The 22,433-nt window shown below is 44.3% G+C and overlaps 1 protein-coding gene across 1 annotated transcript in view; it reads left to right on the plus strand.

The window, feature by feature from the left end:
• Sdk1 (sidekick cell adhesion molecule 1) overlaps positions 1-22,433 on the plus strand; it is a 935,030-nt gene that overhangs the window by 529,380 nt on the left and 383,217 nt on the right. The window contains exon 5 of the mRNA XM_038345621.1: positions 6,891-7,024. Coding sequence (XP_038201549.1) covers positions 6,891-7,024 — 134 coding nt within the window. The remainder of the gene's footprint in view (positions 1-6,890; positions 7,025-22,433) is intronic.

Raw genomic sequence — 22,433 nt, forward strand, 5'->3', positions numbered from 1 at the left:
TTGGCCCACCAGGTCCTCTTGGCACATGCCCAGAACTCCTGACATTGCCCACCAGATCCTCCAAGGAGAGTGATTAAGGTGTGTGTCCCGCCGCCTGTCGAAATGTACTTAGGCCATTTCTGGCTCTGACATGAAAATGTGTGCTTTTGGTTTGGCTTACTCTCCTTTCCACTCAGACCCAGGTCTGAGAATCCAAATGGTAGCTAACTAAATGGTGAATCAGGGTATTGAATACCCTTCCTTTTCCTTCCTGGTCTATGGGAACCTACAAGGTACCCAATGGGCTGTTTCCACCAACCACAAATTCAGAGTCTTAGGACTCACTACATCCACATCATCTCCCTGAAAGAGGGTGGTGTGCTGTGACAGTGGATGGTGACTTAAGAAGCACAGTCAGAGGTTCCCACTGTGGAGGCTCTCCTGACAATCTGATTATCCACTTCGAGTGCCATCTTTTCTCCAACGTGTTGCTGTGCTATTGTTGCTGTTGTATTCTGTTTCGTTGAGACAGGGTCTCATGTAGCAGGCTAACCTCAAATCACTATGTGGCCAAGGCTGACCTTTGTCTCTTCATCCCCCTGCCTCTGTCTCTGGAGTGCTAGGATTACAGGTGTGAGTCACCAACCCTGACTTACACGGAACCCAGGGCCACGCCTGCCAGGCAGGCTCGGAAACTGGCATCCTTTACATGCTGTCTTCTCTGTTCCTGAGCCCTGTCTGTTCAGACAACAGAATTGCTCCCCTGGCTTCTGAAAACACCTCCTGCAGTTAGAGTTCACATGTGAATGACCCCTTGACTTGCTCTCTCTGACTTTGCATTGTAGTTTCCTGGGCACCAGCTCTATTTGCTGACCTGGAGCGAGGTTTGTTGGTTTTTTTTTTTTCCTTGCTGCCTTTTATTACTAAGTCACTGAATTAGAAGTAAGAATTCTGAAGTTTCATTTTTAAAGTGTGGAATGAAGGTAGTGGAGACTAAAGACATAATTTTATTTTTTTAAAAAAAATACATACATTTATGCAAGTAAGTTAAGGGAAAATTTCTCTGGCGAACCATATAATTTTCCTGCAAAGTCAATGCAAGTTTGTTAAATGAGTTTCTTTGGAATTATGTTATAATAAAGCTGAGCCGTTCCTATTACGGGCAAAGTATTAAACTCTGCTCCCATAATCACCAAGCATGCCCCTCTGCACTTCTTCCAACCACGTTCTTCTGAAACAAAGTGTGATATGCATGTAGTTGTTGTAGGGAGATTGGAAAACATTCAAAAACACGGGACTCAAAAGAAAATGGCTCACACTCTCGCACTCAGCAGACCAACCACCTTCTGTTTTATGTCACCACACCACATAAAAGAAATTCCTAGGACTTTGCCATATGCACGAAGACAAGCTGTATTAAAAATCCTGAATGGATGTGACTGTGTAAGGCTGTGTTGAGCCTGTGTCTGTGCTGTCCACTTCTGGTCACAGGAACTCGGACTCAAGCAAATTTGACTTCAGGGGACATGTGTTAACCTTGTGAAGCAGCCCGTGCAGAGCTGGTGTCTGAGTTCCGTTATGTTGCTGTGACAAATGCCGTGGCCAAAAGCAACTTCGGGGAGGAATGGGCTTATTTCAACTTGCAGATTACAGTCTGTCATTGAGGGACGTTGAGGCAGGGATGAAATGGGAACTTGAAGTGGAAACCGTGGAGAAATGCTGCTTCCTGGCTGGCTCACAGCCTTGTGCTTCTTTAGCTCTCTTATATGGTCAAGGACCACCTGCCTGGGGAATTGTGGCGCCCACAGTGGGCTGGACCATTCTGCATCAATTAACAATCCAAACTATCTCCCACAAGCCAGCCTGATCTGGGCAATGCATCAATCCTGACTCCTCTTTCAGATGACCCTGGGCTGTGTCAAGTTGACAGTTAAAGCTAACTAGAAAGATGGGGTAGGTTGCAGGATGGACAGTTCTGTGGGTTGGGAGATGGCTCGTCTGTAAAGTGCTTAACATGGAAACATGAGGCTCTGAGTTCAGTGCTCCAAATCATGTTTAAATAAAAAAAACTGAGCCCAGCATGGTACATGCTTATACATGCACTGTAAGGTAAGACAGGAGGATCCCTGGGACTCACTGGCCAGCCAGCTTAGCCTGATCAGTTAGTTACAGACCAATAAAAGAACCTATCTCACATACATGTACATATACACCAACCTTAGAATCTTCTATTCTTTCTGTCCTGCCCTCACCCCAAATCATCAGCTTCCACGCTATACCTGTGTTCCCTTATAGCCATAAAAATACATCGTTATAGACCAATATGAGAACCTGCACACATACATGGACATACACACCAATCTCAGAACCTTCTATTCTTTCTGTCCTGCCCTCACCCCAAATCATCAGCTTCCATGCTATACCCGTGTTCCCCTATAGTAATACAAAACTGCTACTGGGACCATCAGCCTGGGCCCTAGTAAATGCAGAGCCTCTGGAAGCCTCACCATAAGACCAAACCCGCAGCTGCTCACTGAAGCCCTCTGTCTCTAAAACCCTTTTCTCTTAGTGAAGTCTCACAGTACATGTGGCTGGACCAAAGGCTCAATTGACTAAGTGCTTATTGTTCAAGCACAAGGACGCAAGTTCAGTCCCCAGAACCCATATCAAAGCTCAGCAAGATGGTGTACGTCTGTAATTACAGCACTGTAGGGCACAGATGGGCAGATCTTGGGGTTTTTCTGGCTAGCTAGTCTAGCAGAACTCGTGAGCCCCAGGTCCAGTGGATGGCATATGAGGATGATACTCAGCATCATCAACCTCTGACCTCCACATGCATGTGTATGGTTGTGGTGCACACAACCCTCTACACTCATGCACATACACACACACATGTACTTGGAGTCACACACAGGTGTGTGCACATACATGCATATGGCAGATATCAGGACATAGCAGCAACATAGATGTTTGTAGATGTTTTACTTTTATTACACACATTAGTTTCTTTTGTATAAATCCTCTACATAGAAATAGTTCATAGAGGGAAAAATAATAGCCTTTTGTGGAATTGCTTTTTTTTCAGATGTCATTTTTGTGACTATCTTTTTAAACAATGCATAAGTTTTCTTTTTTAATTTTAGTCTTGAACATGTACAGAAATCAAAAACTAAAGGAAAGAGCTTTAAAATAAAAACCTTAATAAATATAAAACTTACTGTTTTTATTTTTATATACTTTTTAATTTTCAGTAGCCTTGAAACACTGTTGTAAATAATATAAAGAATTAACGAGCATTTTAAAATGACTAATTCTGAGAAATAATAGACATACTTAAGAATAGTATGCTAAAAATCAGATGTGAAAGCAAAAGTTATATATTCAATTTTTAACTTATACTATTAAATGTATAACTTCATGTGTAGTAAATATTCATATTTAATTTTAGGTGCCAGTGTAACATATACTAAAATAAAATGGAACAATTTCTATGCTTCTATAAAAGAACCTATAAAGCAGTCATAAATAATTATAGTAAAACTCTTTTTGAAATATTTTTATGGGACGAAAAATTGAAAACTTCCTAATAGGGAAATTTTCTTAAATGAGACATGAAATAAGTTAGCCATAGAGACCTAAAATGTAATACGCCCTGTGGGAGCCTGGTGAGCAATCACTCCTTAAGATAATTTTATACAATGTAGAAAAACCAGGAGGTTTTTGGGGAAAAAAAAGCTCTCCACAAGGGAACAGGAGGGAAAGATGATTATTGCCTTTGATTCCTCAGGAGAGATGACTGCCTTTCCTGGCTCTGGAAGGGCCCGTATGGAAGGGCTCTGCAGGTCAGAGAACGAACACGTAGGCCCCGTCCCTGTGGAACACTCAACACTTTTCTTTCAGGAAAAAAGAGAGGATGGGCTCATGCTGTGTAGCAAGACCTGACTTGTAAGTCGGAGAACATGTTACTCACATTTGCTCTATATGTATAGACACATATGTGCACGCATGCCTGTGTGTTTTAGTGTGTGTAGATATATATGTGCGTGCATGCATATGTGTGTGTTAATGTGTGTATCTGTGTGCATGCACATGTGCATATCTGTGTAGACAAGTGTGAGTGCGTCTGTGTATGTTAGTGTATGTGTATTAGTGTGTGACTGTGTGTGTATATGTAAAAGGCAGAGAATCAACTTTGGGAAGTCCTTGTTTTTTGAGACAGGGTCTGGACTTAATGATTTAACCAGGCTGACTAGGCAGTGAGCACCAGGGATCTACTTGTATCCTTCCCAACACTAGGGTTGCAAACACGCACTAGCCACTAGCATACCTAGCTTTTTGCATGGGTGCAGAGGACCTACCTCAAGCCCTCATGCTTGCACAAGAGGCACTTAACACAGTGGTATATCTCCCCAACTCCACATTTGCATTAAACTATCAAAACAAATTCCCCTCCCCATTGGCCCTTCAAGCTGCCAGAGGGATACAGACTTACATGGGGAAGGATATAGGGCTTCCTGTAAGAAGTAGCCTGAGTTTGGGGATGTTAGAACTTCATGGGCTTCCTCCTTTCCAGATAAACATCACGGTGAGAAGTCTTTATATGCTCTGTGATCCGTTTGTGCTTGTCAACTTGACAGAATTTAGAGTCATCCAGGAAAAGGGCCTCTGGGCATGCTTGCGCTGGGGGCGGGAGGGGGTATCTTGACTTCATTAATTGAGATGGGAATTAATTGTGGGTGGCAGGGCTCCCTGGCTGGGATCCTGGACTGTATAGGTGGGGAAAGGACACTGAACAGCAGTATGCATTCACCTCTCTTCCTCCTGGTTGTGGATGAATGAGACCAACTGCTTCAGCCTCCTGCTGCCTTGACTTCCCTGCCATGATGGACTTGACCTTTGAACTGTGAGCCAGAATAAGAAACTAGGGCAGAGGTGATCTAGAAGGCCTTGTCTCACCTCTGACAGCAGGCTGCTGTGTGACCTGAGCAGGCAGCCAGGGCTCAAAGAAAGGGTGTATGGATCCAGCATGCCTCAAGGTTCTTTCCTGCTAAAACTGGGATGTCTGCAGAGAACTTCATCATTAATTCAAGCATATCCACTCTTCAGGCCTGCTTATGAATGTGGCCCCATGCAAAATCATGAACTTTGTTAAAATATTTTTAACATTTTTGTAACTCAGTTACAGTTTTCAAGTGTAGATTCTGTAGACGGTAACATGTGTCAAGGTGTCAAAAGTTAGACACGTGTTATTGTTTAATGGTTCCTCTGTACAACTAGATGTGTGAGCACAGGAAGGAGCGTGCACTCCGTAGCTAGTAATGATGGGACAATTTCAACGGGAATGGTTAGCACTATGGCCAGCAGCACCTCTCTGCCTGCCAGACATGTGAAGCTCCAGTGAGGTTTCTGAGGGGTCAAAGGGCACAGTAGAGTTACTTGCCATGGATCAGTTGGTGGTCCAGCCCTCTGCTGGCCTAGATCAAAAGCCTAGAACTTCTAACAGGCAGTATCTTGAATTCTCAGGACCCTCTGTGTTAGCCCCAGGGCTATGTGTCATCTCCCTTACAGTCAAGGGTTCAGATGTAGAGCTCCTGAGATGGGAGAGTGCTGCCCCTCCAAGAAGGCATAGTCACAAGCTAGCCTGCTTGTGTGTGTGTTGTGTTGATTTTCTCTATTTCTTCCATGTAAGCAGAGATTATTTGTTCTTTTCCCAGCTTCCCAGACCTGAATACTAACACAAACACTATATTAATTACAATGCTGTTTGGCCAATAGCTTAGGCTTCTTATTAAGTAACTCTTACATCTTACATTAACCCATAATTCTTGTCTGTGTTAACCACGTGGCTTGGTACCTTTTATCAGTGAGGCATTCTCATCTTGCTTCCTCTGCATCTGGGTAACAACTACTTGCTGAGCATTTCCTCTTCTGAGAATTTTCCTATTCTTGTCACTCCGCCTGTGCTTCCTGCCTGGCTACTGGCCAATCAGTATTTTATTAAACCAGTACAAATGACAAATCTTTACAAGGTCCAAGACCATTGTCCAACAGTACTTCTCTTTATTTTTATTTTTTGGGGGTTTGCATGCTGATTTTTGTTTATTTATTTCTTCTTTTTAAGTTTTTCTGGGGGATTCCAGGGGGAATAGTGTGCAGGTGTGTGCACATTCCTGTGAAGGCCAGAGGTCAACTTCAGTTATCATTTCTCAGGCTCTACCCCTTCTTGTATTTTTGAGACAAGATCTCTCACTGGCCTAATGGTCACTAAGTAGGATAGACTGGTTGTCTAATTTACTATTTTATTGCTGTGGCAGAACACTATGGCAAAGGCAACTGATATAAGAGTTTACCTGGGGGCTTGCTTGCTTATAATTTTAGACGTAGAGTCAACGACCATCATGGCAGGCATGGAGCTGGAGCAGTGGCTGAGAGTTTATATGTTAAGACAAACAACCACAGGCAGAGAAAAAGAGGGGAGTGGGCAACTAGGAATGCGGTGGACTTTGAAACCTCAAAGCCCATCTCCAGGTACACACCTTCTCCAGCAAGGCCACACCTCCTAATCTTTCTCAAACAGTTCCACTCACTGGGGACCCAGCATTCCAACATGTGAGCCTGTGAAGACCATTCTCATTCGAACTATGCAGCTGACTGGCCGATGAGCCCCAAGGGTCTGCTCATTTCTGCCTCCTCAGTGCTGGGATTGTAAGCATGACACCATAGCCCAGTTTTTTCACATGGCCTCTGGAAGTTGGACTCAGACTCTCAAGCTTTCAAGACAAGTACTTTAGTAATTGAGCCATCTCCCTAGCCCATGTTTAGGTCTTATTACTATATTGTTGATCCGATGAACTAATTTTTTGTTGCATTCCCACTAAGTGGCCTTGACACTGTGTATGTCTCTGAAACAGAGCCATCACATTGGAGAATCAGCTGGTGATCCTTGCTACAAAAGCAAGTGACTCCGGGGCTTACTACGTGCAGGCTGTGAACGAGAAGAATGGAGAGAACAAGACAAGCCCATTCATCCACCTGAGCATAGCACGTGAGTTTTGATAATCCAACTGCTGGTCCTGAAAGAGATCCTTGCTGTATGTAATTAATAACCGCTGTGCGATGGGACACTGTGCAATGTGTCGTCTTTCTCTTATATGGTTTATGACTTGTATTGATCCATTGTTGATAGTTCGAAGGGCTCCAGGGAGATTGATTCCTTTGAATGATTTGCAGGTGATAGGAATTTTATATTTTTCACCCAAGATCTTACTTGTTTTACAGACTTAGAAAGTTTGTTCTTTTTATTCACTGCCAATATCATGGTTTTAACAACTTTTTCAGATTGAGTCTTATTTGAGACTAGAATGTAGGTTATATTCTGTTAACTTAAGAATAACATCCTTGAGAAAAGAAAATTCACGTATACAGCTGTGTTTAAATTAGCCATTTTGGGGACCAGCAAGATGGCTCTGTGATGTGAAGAGCTTGAAGCCTGGTGACCTAAGTACCTAAGATCAATCCCCAGGCCTGTGGTAGAAGGACAATACTGATGTACAGAAGTTTTACACCCACCCCACACCACCACCCAACACACATACACTCACACACACACACTCACACACACACTCACACACACTCTCACACACACACTCACACACACACACACACACACACACTAACAATCATGGCATGACTTTTGAAAAAATTAGCAGAATTTTAAAAGGTAGATCTAGCTGCCAAGCTTATCATCCCCCCTAATCAGGAGGCTGAGACAGGAGGATTACAAACCCATGGACTGCCTATTACCAAATGAGCACTGATCCAACTCAGACAATTTATAGACACTGCCTCAGAATTTTATAGGCAGTGTCTAAGCATAATCTGTTCATTTTCACTCAACTCGACTGTATACACACGAGTTGCGGTTATAGATTCAATTTCTCCAGGGAAATTCTAGTTTGAAGAAAACCTTTAAATATTTGGACTTTGAAATTTTACTATTGAAAAAGTTAATTCAAAGAATAGTAAAAATAACCCCAAGTATGAACTGAGCTATACCAGCTTCCAACATACATGTCGATGGTATGTCCTCACATATTGACAGTGTCTCCTTTCATGGGATAAAACATTTGAGAAAATGTTAGTGGTGAATAGTCTTGGAAGATGAATGTCAGAGTGCCATCCTGGCACATGGGCGTATGATATCTGTGGATTCATCTTCCTGACATACAGGCGTTTATACATGGATTTCATCTTCTTGAATATGTTTAGAGGGCTTGCAAGAAGTGGTTTTCTGTTTGAGCTTTGTGAAGTGTGTGGGATTGAATTGTAGAGTTTGCTTTGCTGGCATCTCAGGACAACTGCTTTGCTAGAAGGGACAGAATGCAACAGGGGAGATGTCCTGCCGTAAGCACTGGGTATCAGTTTGGGGGGGGATTGAGAGGGTACGTCCTCATATACTCCTGACATCCTGACAAGGGATCTGTGTGACTCTGTCGTGATTCCACCATCACCCTCTTTTCATTCTTGTGTGTATGTGTGTGTGTGTGTGTGTGTGTGTGTGTGCACGCCCTGTCATATGCATCTCTGCATACAGTGTGAAGGCCAGGTATCTTCTTCAGTTACTCTCCACCTTTTAAAAACATCTTGCGTGTGTATTCACATGAATGCATACAAGTGTATGCAGCGTATTATGGTGCACGCACACTTGTGGGGTGGGGTTATGTGCGTGCTCCTATAATTACAAAGTAGTGGACAGAGAAGGACGTCAGTGTTCTATTCTGTCGCTCTCCACCGTATTCTATTGAACCTGACGCTAGACTGGCAGCCAGCGAGTTCCGGCCATCCTCCGGTCTGCACCCTCCACAGTGAATGGGGCTACAGACACACTTTACAACACCTAGTTTTGTTATTGTTTCTGTTTTGAGACAGAACCTCTCCGTGTAGTCCTGTCCTATCCCAGGAATTCACTGTGTAAACCAGGATGACCACAAGCAAACTCATAGAGATCTGCCTGCCTCTGCCTCCCAAGTGCTGGCATTTAAACGTTGTCTGTCTGTGTGTCTGTACATGTGTGTATGTCTGTGTCTATGTATATGTCTGTGTTGTGTGTGTGCGTGATAAGTCCGGCCAGAATCCAGGTTTTCACTTGGGTACTAGAATTGGAACTTGATCCTCCTGATAGTGCAGGAAGTACTCCTTACCCATGAGCTGTCTCTACCCCCTTCCTCCTTTTTTTAAGGCAGGTTCTCTCAGTCGCTAGTTCAGGTAGACTTGAGTGGTAGCTGGTGATCCCAGGGATCTGCCCATTACCGCCTTCTCAGCACTGTGCATTATAGATCCTGTTTCTGTGCCCAAACTTTAGACGTGGTTCCTAAGCAATAGAATTAAAGACCCTACACTTGCCAAACAAGCACTTTACTGACTGAAGCCATTCCTCCGGCCCCATAGAGCCTCCTTAATTCTGAGGAACTGAGTTCTCCTCCCCAGATCACGTACCAGGCTGACAGAGGATTAGTCGGCCTTTAAATGCACATTGATTAGATGGAGCATCACACTTCCCCTTGTGTGACACTCTGCTATTGAAAGTACTGCCTTTGTTCAAGAGCCACAGGAGAAGTGAACATGACTGACCAAGACGTTTTCAGCAGCAATAACAAGGGACAGAGATTGTATTACCAAAGAGCTCATGATTATCGTTAATGATTGCCAAGTTTTATAACTAGAGGCATTTATTCTGTTCAGCAAATCTGATTTAGCACTTGATTGTGATATAAATAGGATAATGATGGTCAAAGAGAGTGCAATTCTGGTTCAGAACCAAGGAAATCAGCCTTAGCTGTTAGAAGAAGTGGGGAAATGATTCCTTAAGAAATTCTGGTTCACACAATACACAATACTTCTATCCCAGAGCTACAAAATGGTTTAGCACGCTGGCGTCCGATGGGCTATTCTGACCTGAAGTAGAGAATGGAACTGTTACAGTGTATTTTCAAAGTCCTTTCTGAATGCAGTGCCGTGGTGGTAGATAATGGAATATGTAAAATTTTTGCAATAATTTCAGCACTACCCCAACCAAAAAGTAGCTAAGAAGCCACTCATAAATATTATTATTATACGACTCACATCTCATTCCCTTGTAGAATTTTATCTTTTCATTGGCATCGGGTAAAACACTTAAGTTGAGCTATAATGAGATTGGTACTGAAAACTTACGTATGTTAGGTAAGGACCCTGCATTCTGTTCCTTTATGTAGTCTTCACCTTTTATCAAAACCAGATATGGTGTGGGAAGGGAGGAGGTGAAAGAACCGGTCTTGTTTTAATTCTTAGGTGAACCTTCCCCTGACACATCAGACTTAGCTAAATGTTAAATGGAACCAATTATGCATTTTCCCAGTAGAAGTTCTATTTGGAAAACCTCTAAAGATCAGAAGTCTTGATAAATCTACAAACCCTTCAAGGATGTATGCTTAAGTGTGGCTGTGGGTGTGTCGCATGGTGCCTTGTAGGTGGGAGCTACATCTTGGGATGGGCATGTAGCATCCCATGAAGGCTTGAAGCATGGTAGACTCATCACCCACATCTGGATTCCTCATGGAATAAGGCATTCCCAAGAGCCATTCACATTCTTATTGAACCTGGGGGGTCAAATAGCCTGTGTTCCAAGCCAGATTTAGCCCCCCATCCTCAATATGTCAATTTAAAAATCAAATTAGTTATGGAAACAGAAAAATTGATATTTGTCTAATGTGGCCACATTGGGAAGAGGGACAAAGCCACCCCCAACTCCCCCAAGTTCACCTTTGGGGGGCCCTGAAGTAAGATTGAAGATTGATTTAATAGAAGGGTCAAGGATATGCACATCCAAGGCAGTGCTGGTCAAGGTGTGGCCCCCACCGCCCCCACTTGTGAGCCATCATTGTCTGGGCTTCTGGCTCACATTGTTAGGGGTTCTGACAAGAACTGTCGCCACTCTGGCCAGGCCTTCCTGTCTCTAGGACATCTTCATCTCTGCCAGCCCCCGTTACAGCAGCATACGGAGGTTGTGCTGTGTCTACAGCCTTGGATGTCTGCATTGTGTTTTTCTGAGGTGGGCTTTTGTGAGGAGCTTGACAATTTCAGAAACAAAAAGCTGCTAGCCAGTGTTCCAGAAGAACCAAAAAGTATTTCAGACCAACTAGTATTTAGTGAATATAGATGGTTTCCCTACTTTTGTCTAGAGAATAAAGACCTTGGTGTAGTGGCTGTGACCAGCTTGGTCCAGTCTGGGAATTAAATTCTGGATGTATCGTACTACAATTAGTTAAAAACTGAATTATCACGGCTCCCATCTTTCCTTCACTATAATGTAGGAATAAAGGAAGGAGCAGGGCTAACCTTGCCTCTGAGCCTAAATATGCTGACACCTACTAACAAGAGACGTTTCCAGAATGTGTGTGTGTGTGTGTGTGTGTGTGTGTGTGTGTGTGTGTGTGTGTGTGTGTGTGTGTGATATTCATGTGTATACATAGAGGCCATAGGTGGTTGTCATACTCAGTTGCTCCCATCTTATTTTTAAAGACGGGGTTCTAAACTGAACTGGAAGTCAGCAATTGACTGGACCTGCTGGTCTGTAAGTTCCATGAATCTGCTTGTCTGCCTGCCCAGCACTGGGGTTACAGAGACAATCCCCATGGTTGGCTTTTTATGTGGGTCATGTGGGATCTGAAGCCAGATCCTCATGCTTGGAAGCAGTGTTTGGCCAACCACACCATCTCCCAGTGTCCAGTGGCTGGTATTTTGGCTGCACATGAAAGTTTATGGGAAGCAAAGGTAACTGTGTATGGATAAAATGAACTTTTAAGATGCGTGGAGTGTGAGAGCTGAAACACGGGCCCCTAAGGGCACCACATGCTGTGTCATGCCTGTTTAATGGATGGAAATACTAGGCATCAACATTTCCTCCCCTGTATGTGGCTGGAAGATAGTGTGGCATGGGCCATGCGGGTATTCCAGTCTGGAAGGAGAGAGTCTGATCACTGCATTCTGGCTCCCAGAGCAGCCTTATGCCTAGCTAGGGCAGACTTGCTTTGATATCCTAACATACCTAAGCCACCAGATGATAAGGACCTAGGTGGCACAGGGAAACATTCCATGTAAATCTTTTATAGCTAGCTCCCACAACTCAGGTGCACACCCAAAAACCAGAATAGGCTGGATTTACCTGGAAGTAGACGTTTCTATTCCGAGTTCAGACACAGGCAAGTTTTATAAACCTGTCAGCCTGCTTTGCCCTTTCGTTTTGAAAAGTTTACAGCAAGTTAACTTCTGCGTATTGGCTCTTCTACACTTGAATTAATATGTGAATGGGATTCTCTCCCACCGCTAGGAGATAGGAAGGGTTCTGCACAGTGATTAATCAATCATTGTTTAAAAAGCCGTCGTACGGACTTTTAGACACATCATCACTTCTGACCCAATATTCAAAATGTCCAGTGTAATGAGATTCTCCACGAGGGATGGAGTTTAGATTAAAGCAGAAATGACTGCCTCTCCCCTTCCTGCTTTCTTCACCTCTTTCATTTTACTGTCTTCTCTTCAAACAACATTTCAGATAGCCTATCATTTTAGCTGATCCTCCTTCAGGCTGACAAACCCGGCTTTTAATTCTGAGGCCCACTTAACATTCTTTTGTCCTCTATCATGCTAATTTAACCGCACAGCCCTCATAGACGGTTAGTAGTTGAAAGCGGGTTCCCAAGAATAATGTCTCTGCACAGTCATCCGAGAGGACTGCCCTGTAAAACACGGGCTTTTGTGTGCCCGGATGAAATCCTATCTTATTTTCCCCATGCTTTTAATATTAAAAGGATGAAAGGGAGCAGGTGTTGTAAGCCTTTGAATGGACTCTGGCATGGGTTGGCTTCCTAAAGCAATAGGAAAACATTTGAAAATAGACTCTCCAAACCGATGTGGAGATGTTGGGTCTTCCATACTGGCTGAGCTGCTTAGAATCTAGCTGCAGCTCTATAGGGCACGTGATGCTTCATTGTCAGAATTCTCAGAACATAAGTAGGATATGTTTCTGTGTCTTGAGGCCATAGCTAGTTAGGTACCAAGCTTGCCCTGCCCAGCAAATGCTGACCCACCCACTGGCAGTGCTGGTAGGCAGAACCAAGACCCACCCTTGTAGTAGTGGGCAGAACCAATTCTAAGATTAGGTCTCTAGAGTCCTTCTCTAGACATTCTATAAAGAAGAAGTTATGGTGGGCTAGAGAGGTGACTCAGCAGCTAAGAGCACTTACTGCTCTTCTCACAGAGGACCTGGTTTCTGTTCGGGCACCCACGTCTGACAGTTTACAACTGCCTGTTCACCCCAGTTCCAGGGATCCGGTGCCCTCTGTGGTCTCCACATGCCACCTGCACTTACATGCACACCCATGGATGCAGACACACAAACACATACATACTTAAAAAGAAAGTAAAACAGAGGAGGAGAAGAAGCAGCTCTGAGTGTTGAGGATGTCGCTCATTTGAGACAGTTGTTTCCCAGCATGCACTGAGCCCCAGGTTTGATACCCAGTACCATGTAGACTGAGTCTGGTAGTAAAGTACCTATGATCCTAGTGCTCAGGAGGGAGAGGAAAAGGAATCAGGTGTTCAAGGTCATCCTCAGCTACATAGTGAATGTAAGGCTAGCCTGGGTTCTGTGAGAAGAGAAAGAAGCCGTGAACAACTACCCCTAGTATAGGACTACTATTCAGTCATTAGCTACAACATTCACTGATATGAAGGGAAGGATAGGGTCTCAGGGTTCTCGCTGATCCTGGAAGCTTCGCTCTGCACCACACTGCTCTCCTATCGTCTTCCCCATAGCACCCTCCATTCCATCTGGATGTCTCATCCTGCGACAGTGAACACTTTGTAAATGGACGCCCTTACCTGGTCTTGATAATATCGGATGTTTGGTCAAATGCTTATGGCACATGGTTTGTCCTCTGTGAATGTGACCTCCAATTTCAGCATGACCTCTGTGCTAGCATCCCAAGTACCCCAAAGCTGTGGTTTCTCCCCAGGAAATAATTTTATATCCACTCTTCATGCTATGAGAATTCATTCAGTTAAAAACAAAATGCACAAGTTCACAAATCCCCAGCAAAAGTGAAACTGTAGCCTATTGCAAGTCCCAGAAGCACACAGACCTGTGAGGATATCTTGTCCACTTGCTTGCACATGGTCCCTTGGGGGTAATATGCAGAGTTTGGCTTCAGGTCCCCAACTAAAGGTTTCAGTCTACATGATCACTAACTACTGTTAGCACACTGTATCTACTTATGTTTTCAGATAAAATGCAAGTAAAAAAAATGACAACTTAAATATTTTGTTTCTGAGCCCCATGTGGCATAGGAGGATGGGTGGTAAACGGATGGATAGGCAGAAGGTTGGGTAGTGAGTGGGTGAGTGGATGGATAAATAGGTGGGTGGATGAATAGATGGATGTATGGTGAGTGGGGTGAGTGGATGGATGAATAGGTGGGTGGATGAATAGATGGATGTATGGTGAGTGGGTGAGTGGGATGGATAGATGAAAATGGATAGATAAACAGAGGATGGATGGTAAGTGGGTGAGTGGATGGATGGATGTAATGGGTGAATGAATGGGTGGATAGATGCATGGGCAGATGGGTGGATGAGTGGATAGTTGGATGGGAGGATAGTGGATGGATGGACAGATGGATGGAAGGTGAGTGGGTGGGTGGGTAGACGGATGAATGGGTGGACAGATACACGGATGGATGGGTGAATGAGTGGGACGTTAGATAGATGAGTGAATGGATTGGGAATGAAATTAAAATATGAGAGTAATCAATGATATTCAACCAAACACTTCCATATCAACAGAACGACATTGAATGCTAGGGCTGTAGCTCAGTGATAGAACAGTTACCTAGCATGTATGATGCCCTAAATACAATTCCTAGCCCTACCTTCACTGCCACCACAAAGAAGAGAAGGTAAAAATCGACTTCACATTCATTGACAATACTTAGGACCTTGGGGACTCTGCTCAGATGATAAAGTGCTTGTCAGTGAGCTTGAGGGCTTGAGTTCAGATCCCCAGCATCCACAATAAAAAGCTGAGCATGGTGACATGTGTGTGTAATCACAGCACCAGGGAAATGGAGACAGGAGAATCACTATTGTTCTTTGGCCTGCCAATCAGCTGAAGTGGTGAGCTCTAGACCATGAGAGACCCTGCTTCAAAAACAAGCAAGACCTGTCTCCTCATGAGCAACACCTGAATTTGACCTCTGACTTCCACAAGCACAAAACACAACATGAACATACACATTCTCTCTCCCCCCCTCTCTCTTTCTCTCTCTCTGTCCTCTATCTCTGTCTCTCTCTGTCTCTCTCTGTTTCTCTCTCTCTCTCTCCTCTCTCTCTCTCTCTCACCCACACACACACACACACACACCACACACGGGGAAGAACACTATCTACTATATGCTCTTTACTGCCAAGCCAATTCCCCAAGCCCCTGTGATGCACTTTTGATTGAAAGTTAGGAATAAGTGTATCAGTAACTCAGTGTGAGAGAAGAGGTTTGGGGTTTGGTTTTGGTTTCTGCTTTTTTTTTTTCTTTCCAAGATCATATGGTCCCTGAGTGAAATTTAAATTCAACATATATACTACTTAAATTGACTGTGATGAACGATCAATAAAATTCTTTGAGTCAAGTATAAATAACAAATTAGGATAAGAGTCAGAAGAAAAGGATGGGAAATATCAGCTCCAGAAGGTGATCAGGAAACGCTGTTGTAAATCCCTGTGCAGGATGGGAACTAGACTATGTGCTTTGAAATGGCTGGTGCCTGTATGACATCTTTGAACATGGCCGTTCGAATATTTAGATTCCATTGAGTACATAGAAAAGAGTGTTGAAGGAGTCTGATTTTATTAAATATGCCAGATACTGAAACACACTGAAAATTATATTGCATTCTTTTACATTTATGACAAGACACTTTAGATGAGGAAAAGAACACATGATTTTACGAATGATTTCAGATGGACCAAGGAGTAAAATATTGTTCTGGGGTGTCTGCGGATTTGGAGTTTCTCCAAACTATTAAATAGTTCTCCAGGGGCTTGGTAAAATGAAGGGCATGGCTTCCTTTGAACACCTGATAGATGTGCTCTTATGTCCATTCTCTCCCCTGGTTCCTCATTAGCTCCCCTGGTAGTCCCGTGTGTCAACTCCATTCCACAGGCTTGAAGACCAAGACTTTGAGAAAAGAGCTTGGGATCCAGTTCACAAGGGCACTCACACAATCATAAGGTGGCTGGGCCATCTTGAGGTCACTGATAGGCTTAGTCAGTGTTTCTTTGGCTGTGAAGAGACACCATGGACCACGGCAAAGTCTCATAGAGGGAAGCATTTAGTTGGGGATTGCATTTTCAGAGGTTCAATTCATTATCATCATGGCAGAGAGCATGGCAGCGTGCAGGCAGACAGGGTGCAAGGGAGGTAACTGAGAGTTCTGCATCTGGATTGGCAAGCAGCTGGAAGAGTGAGAGATACTGGGCCTTGCTTGAGCATTTGAAACCCAAAAGTCCACCTCCAGTGACACACTTCCTTCAGCAAGGCCACACCTACTGCAACAAGACCACACCCCCTAATTCCTGTCAAGCAGCACCATTCTGTAATGACTAAACATTCAGATATATGTCCCTATGGGGGCCATTCCTGTGCAAACTGCCACACTACCACACTGACCAAATGCAAGATCATTTATGCATGGCATAAGATCAATGACCTGGTCTCACGATCACCGACCCCAATCACAAAATTGTTGACACAGTCACAAAGTTTACTGACCCAGTCAAGAGACTGCTCAGTGGGAGGCTGAGGACAAGACAATGTCTGTATGACTCCTCCCCCACAACCTAGTGACTCCTATGAAAAAGGTCATATATATATGTCCTGGGTCATGAGAACCAGGCGGGGAGCACCACCTGCTTACCCTCCCGCTAGGATTCTCTGAGAAGCCCTGCTCTATCTTCACCTTTGAGAGCCTGGCATTGCTTTGTAAAGATGGAGACCACACCCCTCCCACTGAACACCGGGTCTGTGTGACAGCAGTGTTGCTAGCTATGCACACTCAGCTGTGAGGCCAACCTGGCACCCTGGAATACCGTAGCCAAGTGCATTTGAACCGACAGCAAACTTAGGCAAGGCTTAAGGGTAAAGTGGATGTGAAACTGGAAACGGGGTTCTGTGTGTATGCGTGTGTGTGTGTGTGTGTGTGTGTGCGCGTGTGTGTCTTTCTGTCTGTCTGTCTGTCTGTCTGTCTGTCTGTGGGTGTGTGTCTGTGTGTTTGTCTATACGTGCATTCCTGCACATGTATACATGCTCATGTGCAGTCCAGAGGTCTTCGACTAAACCCGGAGCTCACCAATTCTGCTAGGTTGTCTGGCCAGCAAGCCCCAGAGGTCATTTCCTCTCTGCCTCCCTAGCATTGGGATTCCAGGCATGCATTGCCATGTCTGGGCTTTTATGTGGGGTCAAACTCAGTCTTTGTCCTTTTGAGGCAAGCCAGTGCAGCAGTTATTATTGGCAATGGTGCCTTTGATACTGTGGAGGAGATAAAGGAAGATGCGCTCCATCCCATGGATTTCTAAAAAAGACACTTGTACTCCTAGCTCCCAGCACGGACATGCATTCTCAGGTACCTTTTCTCAGTGAGTGAGCGCTCAGGAGAATTTGCTCACCAAGCTGCCCCTGCCCAGTTGGAATCAGTAACAGGCCATAAGTGTTCATTTACTTTGCCAATTATGAGCTGAGTATTTAAGGGCACGGATCTTACCATCTGGTGCTGATTTGGCCTAATCGGATTTTCACGAACTCCTCCACAAAACTCAGCTTTAATAACTCCCACAAACCGTCTTCCCTCTGCCCTCTTGTTAAATGTGCCACTTTAAATGAGCATACATAGATATGTCAGCGTGGGAGTCCACTAATGGTTCCAGTTTTAGGGCTGGAACTTGCAGTTGCACCTAGTAGTATTTGCCCTTGACTCTGGGGTCTGATTTTTTTTTTTAACTTTTCTGAAGTTAGCTGACAGGGGCCTAAAGTTAATTCGATTGTAGACTTGACTCCGAAGGAATCGTATTTCAAAACTCACACTATAGGGAAAGACCCAATGATGTAGCTCATCCACACTGCCCTGTTCCCATCCCTATGGCTTCCTCGACTTCATTACCAGTATGAAAAGACAGGAATTTGGGAGGCTGGGGAAGATAGATGCTCAGCGGTTGAGAGCATGCACTACTTCTTTAGAGAACCTGACTTTGATTCCAGCAGCTAGGTCAGGTGACTCCCACCCACCTATAACTCAAGCTCTGGGGGAATCTAATACCCCCTTGCTCCCATGGGCTCTGTCCTAAGTGTGCTGCACATAGATTCTTGAATGTTCGTACACATCCACCAGAATAAAAAATAAGAATAAATCTTTAAAAGGATATGAATGTTTTAGGGGGATTCCAAAGCAGGGGTTAAAAGCTGAATTTTCTTAAAGTCGTCCTGTCAGCTCTAGCATGGCCCCATCATGTGTCTTGTCTGGGGAACCCCTAACTGAAGTCAGTCCTGGTGGCGATCCAGGAAGAGATCACAGAGCCTAGCAGTTAGTCATAAATGTGGTTTTCCTGGAAAAACTATCTTTACTCGATAGTCAAGTACAAATAGTAATACTGGTTAGCTCCCTGGTGGGGGGTTTAGTAGGTTGTTTTTTCTGTTCTACTCAGTCATTCCCCAGTATTTTTCTTCTTATGAATGAGTTCAGCATTCTGCAGCTACTAATTAAGAAACACCTGTCGACATTTTTCATACTGGGGAATTTTGGGGATTTTCTAAATCCAGATTGATTTGTTGGACTAAATTGTCTTTTGACACCTGTCTTTCAGAAAAGTGGGAACATATGATTTTCTGAGGGGCACACGGAATGGAACCAATGTCTTTTAGTAACAGTGCAGTGTTTGTGTTGAGGGCATGTATGTTACTACTGTCATTGCTGACATAAAATACCACAACAAAGTGCCTTATGGGGGGTGAAGCTTTATTTTGATTGACAACTCAAGAGTACAGCAGGGATGGAGTGGTGACAAGAACATGAGGCAGCAGGTCACAGAGCATCCGCCATCAAGATGCCAAGAGAGATGAATGCTGGGGTTCCGCTTGTTTTCTCCTTTTTATGTAGTCCAGGTTCTTAGCCCAGAGGATGGAGCCACCCTTGCCTAGGGTGGATCTCCCCACCTCAGTGAACAACAATCTAGGTAACCCCTCATAGACCCCTAGCTGTGCTTAGAGGTGCGTCTTCTGGGTGATTCTAAGTTGGCACTCAGTAGTTTTGCCAGGGGAATGGCAGGAGGCTGTGAGACAGTGTCTCTCTGTGTAGCCCTGGCTGACCCAAGTACTGGGATTATTAAAAGTGTGCATCCCCATGCCCCGCTGGATACTCTGGTTTAACCATTACAGTAGTCTAATGTCTCGCCAGGTAACTCTAGCTTTTAGCCACAAATAAGATGGGAATGTGATTTGTCCCAACGTTTACTAAAAGCACACTATGGTAGTAGTAAAAATAGCCATCTATTGAATATCACTGTGTATTACAATATGCAAAATGTCCCATTAAAAACATTGACCCCATGAATCTCCACTGGAGGGGGGGGACAAGAAGTAACAAGGTCAGTATCATCCTCATTTTACAGGTGAGGAAGAAATCAAAAAATAATAGCTTGCATGGGCCTGCACAGTTTACCTTGGTAGTGGAGATTTGAACCAGGTCTGTCTTCTTCCAAAGACACCTTCGGTAGTTTACTCATTTATTGATGCAAATTGCCTTGACTTTAGGAACCGTGCTGGAATTTCCTCAGCTGGCCCTGCTTTAGCACATTGCTGCCTACCGTGGTCACCTCTTCATGACAGTCAGCTCCCACATTTACTGCTCAGTCATAATGTTTTATGACTGATCCTGTAAATGACTCTCTTTGGGCCTTATAGATGGCGATTACGGCAGGTAATTAAAGCTGCAGATCTTTACAGTGTGGTTCTGTGAACACTAAATCAAACTTCAGAAAGATTCAGGCGAAAGTGTCTGTTACGGAGAATAGTTGTTTCCCAATGTTCTGAAGTTGCGACCAAAGCCAAAGCCAAGTGCTGAACCCGTCGCTTTTCCCAAGATCGTTCTGTGTGTGAGATGGACAGAATTGGGATTTATGTTAGATGGACAGAAATGGGATTTATGTTAAAGATAATAAGAGCCAGAAGTTTTATGGGACCACATGTAGCTATGTGTTCTAATTAGCAAATCTACTAGAGTCTTTGTCGTCTTTGTTACTGGGGTCATTGTGTTGCTGGGCCCTCTCACCTTTTACCATCTTCGGGAATAGACTTTTAGCACTAATCAGTTCCCAGCTCCTTCAGCTTCCTGTGGCTCTGTATTTAGCAGAGATGCTCAGAGGAAGAAGCATTAGACTCATGACCCGGCTGTCCGTGCACTCTACTCTTTGTCTAGACAGGTTTGGCAGAGGTATCTTGGGATGTTGGTTCAAGAAACTATTGGTTTATGTAATTTTATAGAACATAAAAATTTGAGCTGGGTTTTGTCTTATAAGTCTCGGTGACCATCCAGGAAGCCTGATAACTGTAATGGTGTTGTGCTTCTCCAGCCGCCAGGGTTACAAATGGAAAACCAGAATCTTCCAACTCTTGCAGAACTCTGGAAAGAGACTCGGGGAGATGGCTCAGTTAGCAAAGCTCTTGCCATGGAAGTGTAAGGACCAGAGTTCGGATCCCCAAGGTCTGTGTAAAGCTGGAAGTGGCAGCATGCCTCTGTAATCCCAGCATGCCTACATCAAAACACAAAGGAGAGATGGGGAAAGCCCTCTAGAAGCTTGGGGTGGGCTTAGCCTGAGTCCACAAGCAGTGAACAAGACTCTATTCCAAAGAAGGTGAGTGAGAAATGTTTTTACTGACAATTGAGGTTGTCCCTCGACCTTCACATGCATTTGTGCCTATATCACTCCAACACAGGAATCTGTTACCACACCACACACACCACACCACACACCACCCAGAGAGAGAGCGAGAGACTCCACACACCTACTACACACCCAAACTATTTTTAATCACAAAAAAAATATATAAGGGCATCCCACAGAGGACCCAATTTTGTGTCCGGCAGCCATATATCAAGCAGCTTTACAACTACCTGCAACTCTGTTCTCCAAGAATTCCAATCCCCTCTCCTGACCTCGTGGGCACATACTATATGGTGTCACACACATACACACAGAGAGAAAATCTTTAAGAAGACAATCTATGTACGAATAAAATCACTCTACTCTGGTTCCTAGCATGGACTTGTGGAAAGTTGAGGAGGAGAGGAACCCCTCAGCCACCCACTTAGAATGGCAGTGGAAAGACGCCCCCACCCAATATGACACTTTAGAAATACTGGATGGGAATGATACATTCCTGAGCCAGGTATGGTGGCAAACAAGCTTGTAATTCCGGCTCTTGAGTAGCAGAAACAGGAAGACCTGGAGGAGTTCAAGGCCATCCTTAGATGCATCAACAAGTTGAAAGGTCAGCCTGGGCTACAAGAGCTCCTGTCACAAAATACACACACACAGATACACCACACACCACACACAGAGAGAGAGATTACACACACACAGATACACACCAACAGATACACACACACAAAACACAGATAAACATACACACAGACAAACACATAGACACAGACATTCAACACACAGAAACAACAACGGCAGAAACACACACACAGTCACATATACACACAGAGAGACACAGATACACCACACAGAGACAAATACACACACAGAGACACAGATACACACACAACAGACAACACACACAGACATTCAAACACACACAGAACACACACACACAGAAACACACACACACACACACACACACACACACACACATGGATGCATATACACAGACACACAGAGTCGGGGAGGAGAAGAGAAGAGGACTGATGAACAGATGTGTTCCCCACCCTGCTCAGGTGGTCTTCGTTGCTTGGAAAACTAGGGAGGAGTCTGTTAGAGGAGCGCCAGCATCCTCCAGGTCAGTTGTCACCACCAGCACCATGGCCACTGATGTCAATCGTCACTGCTGCTGGCTGACTTTACCGGGCCGTCTTTGTTACCGTTACCACTTGCTATTATACGTCTCCCATTTTTTCCCAAATTATTGCCCTGTCCTCCCTGAACAGGATGTCCCGGTTTTTGGGGTGTTTTTTCCAATTCAGGGGTTAGGAGTTAATTCCATTTGGGAAACAGTTCTGTACAAATGGGCTCCAGAATTCCAGACCCTCCCTGCCCCTTCATCCTCAATAGACCGGAGAGATCTATGCGAAGTAAACCCTATGCCATTACTT

The sequence above is a fragment of the Arvicola amphibius genome, chromosome 10 (genome assembly GCF_903992535.2).
Source record: "Arvicola amphibius chromosome 10, mArvAmp1.2, whole genome shotgun sequence".
Classification (NCBI taxonomy): Eukaryota; Metazoa; Chordata; class Mammalia; order Rodentia; family Cricetidae; genus Arvicola; species Arvicola amphibius.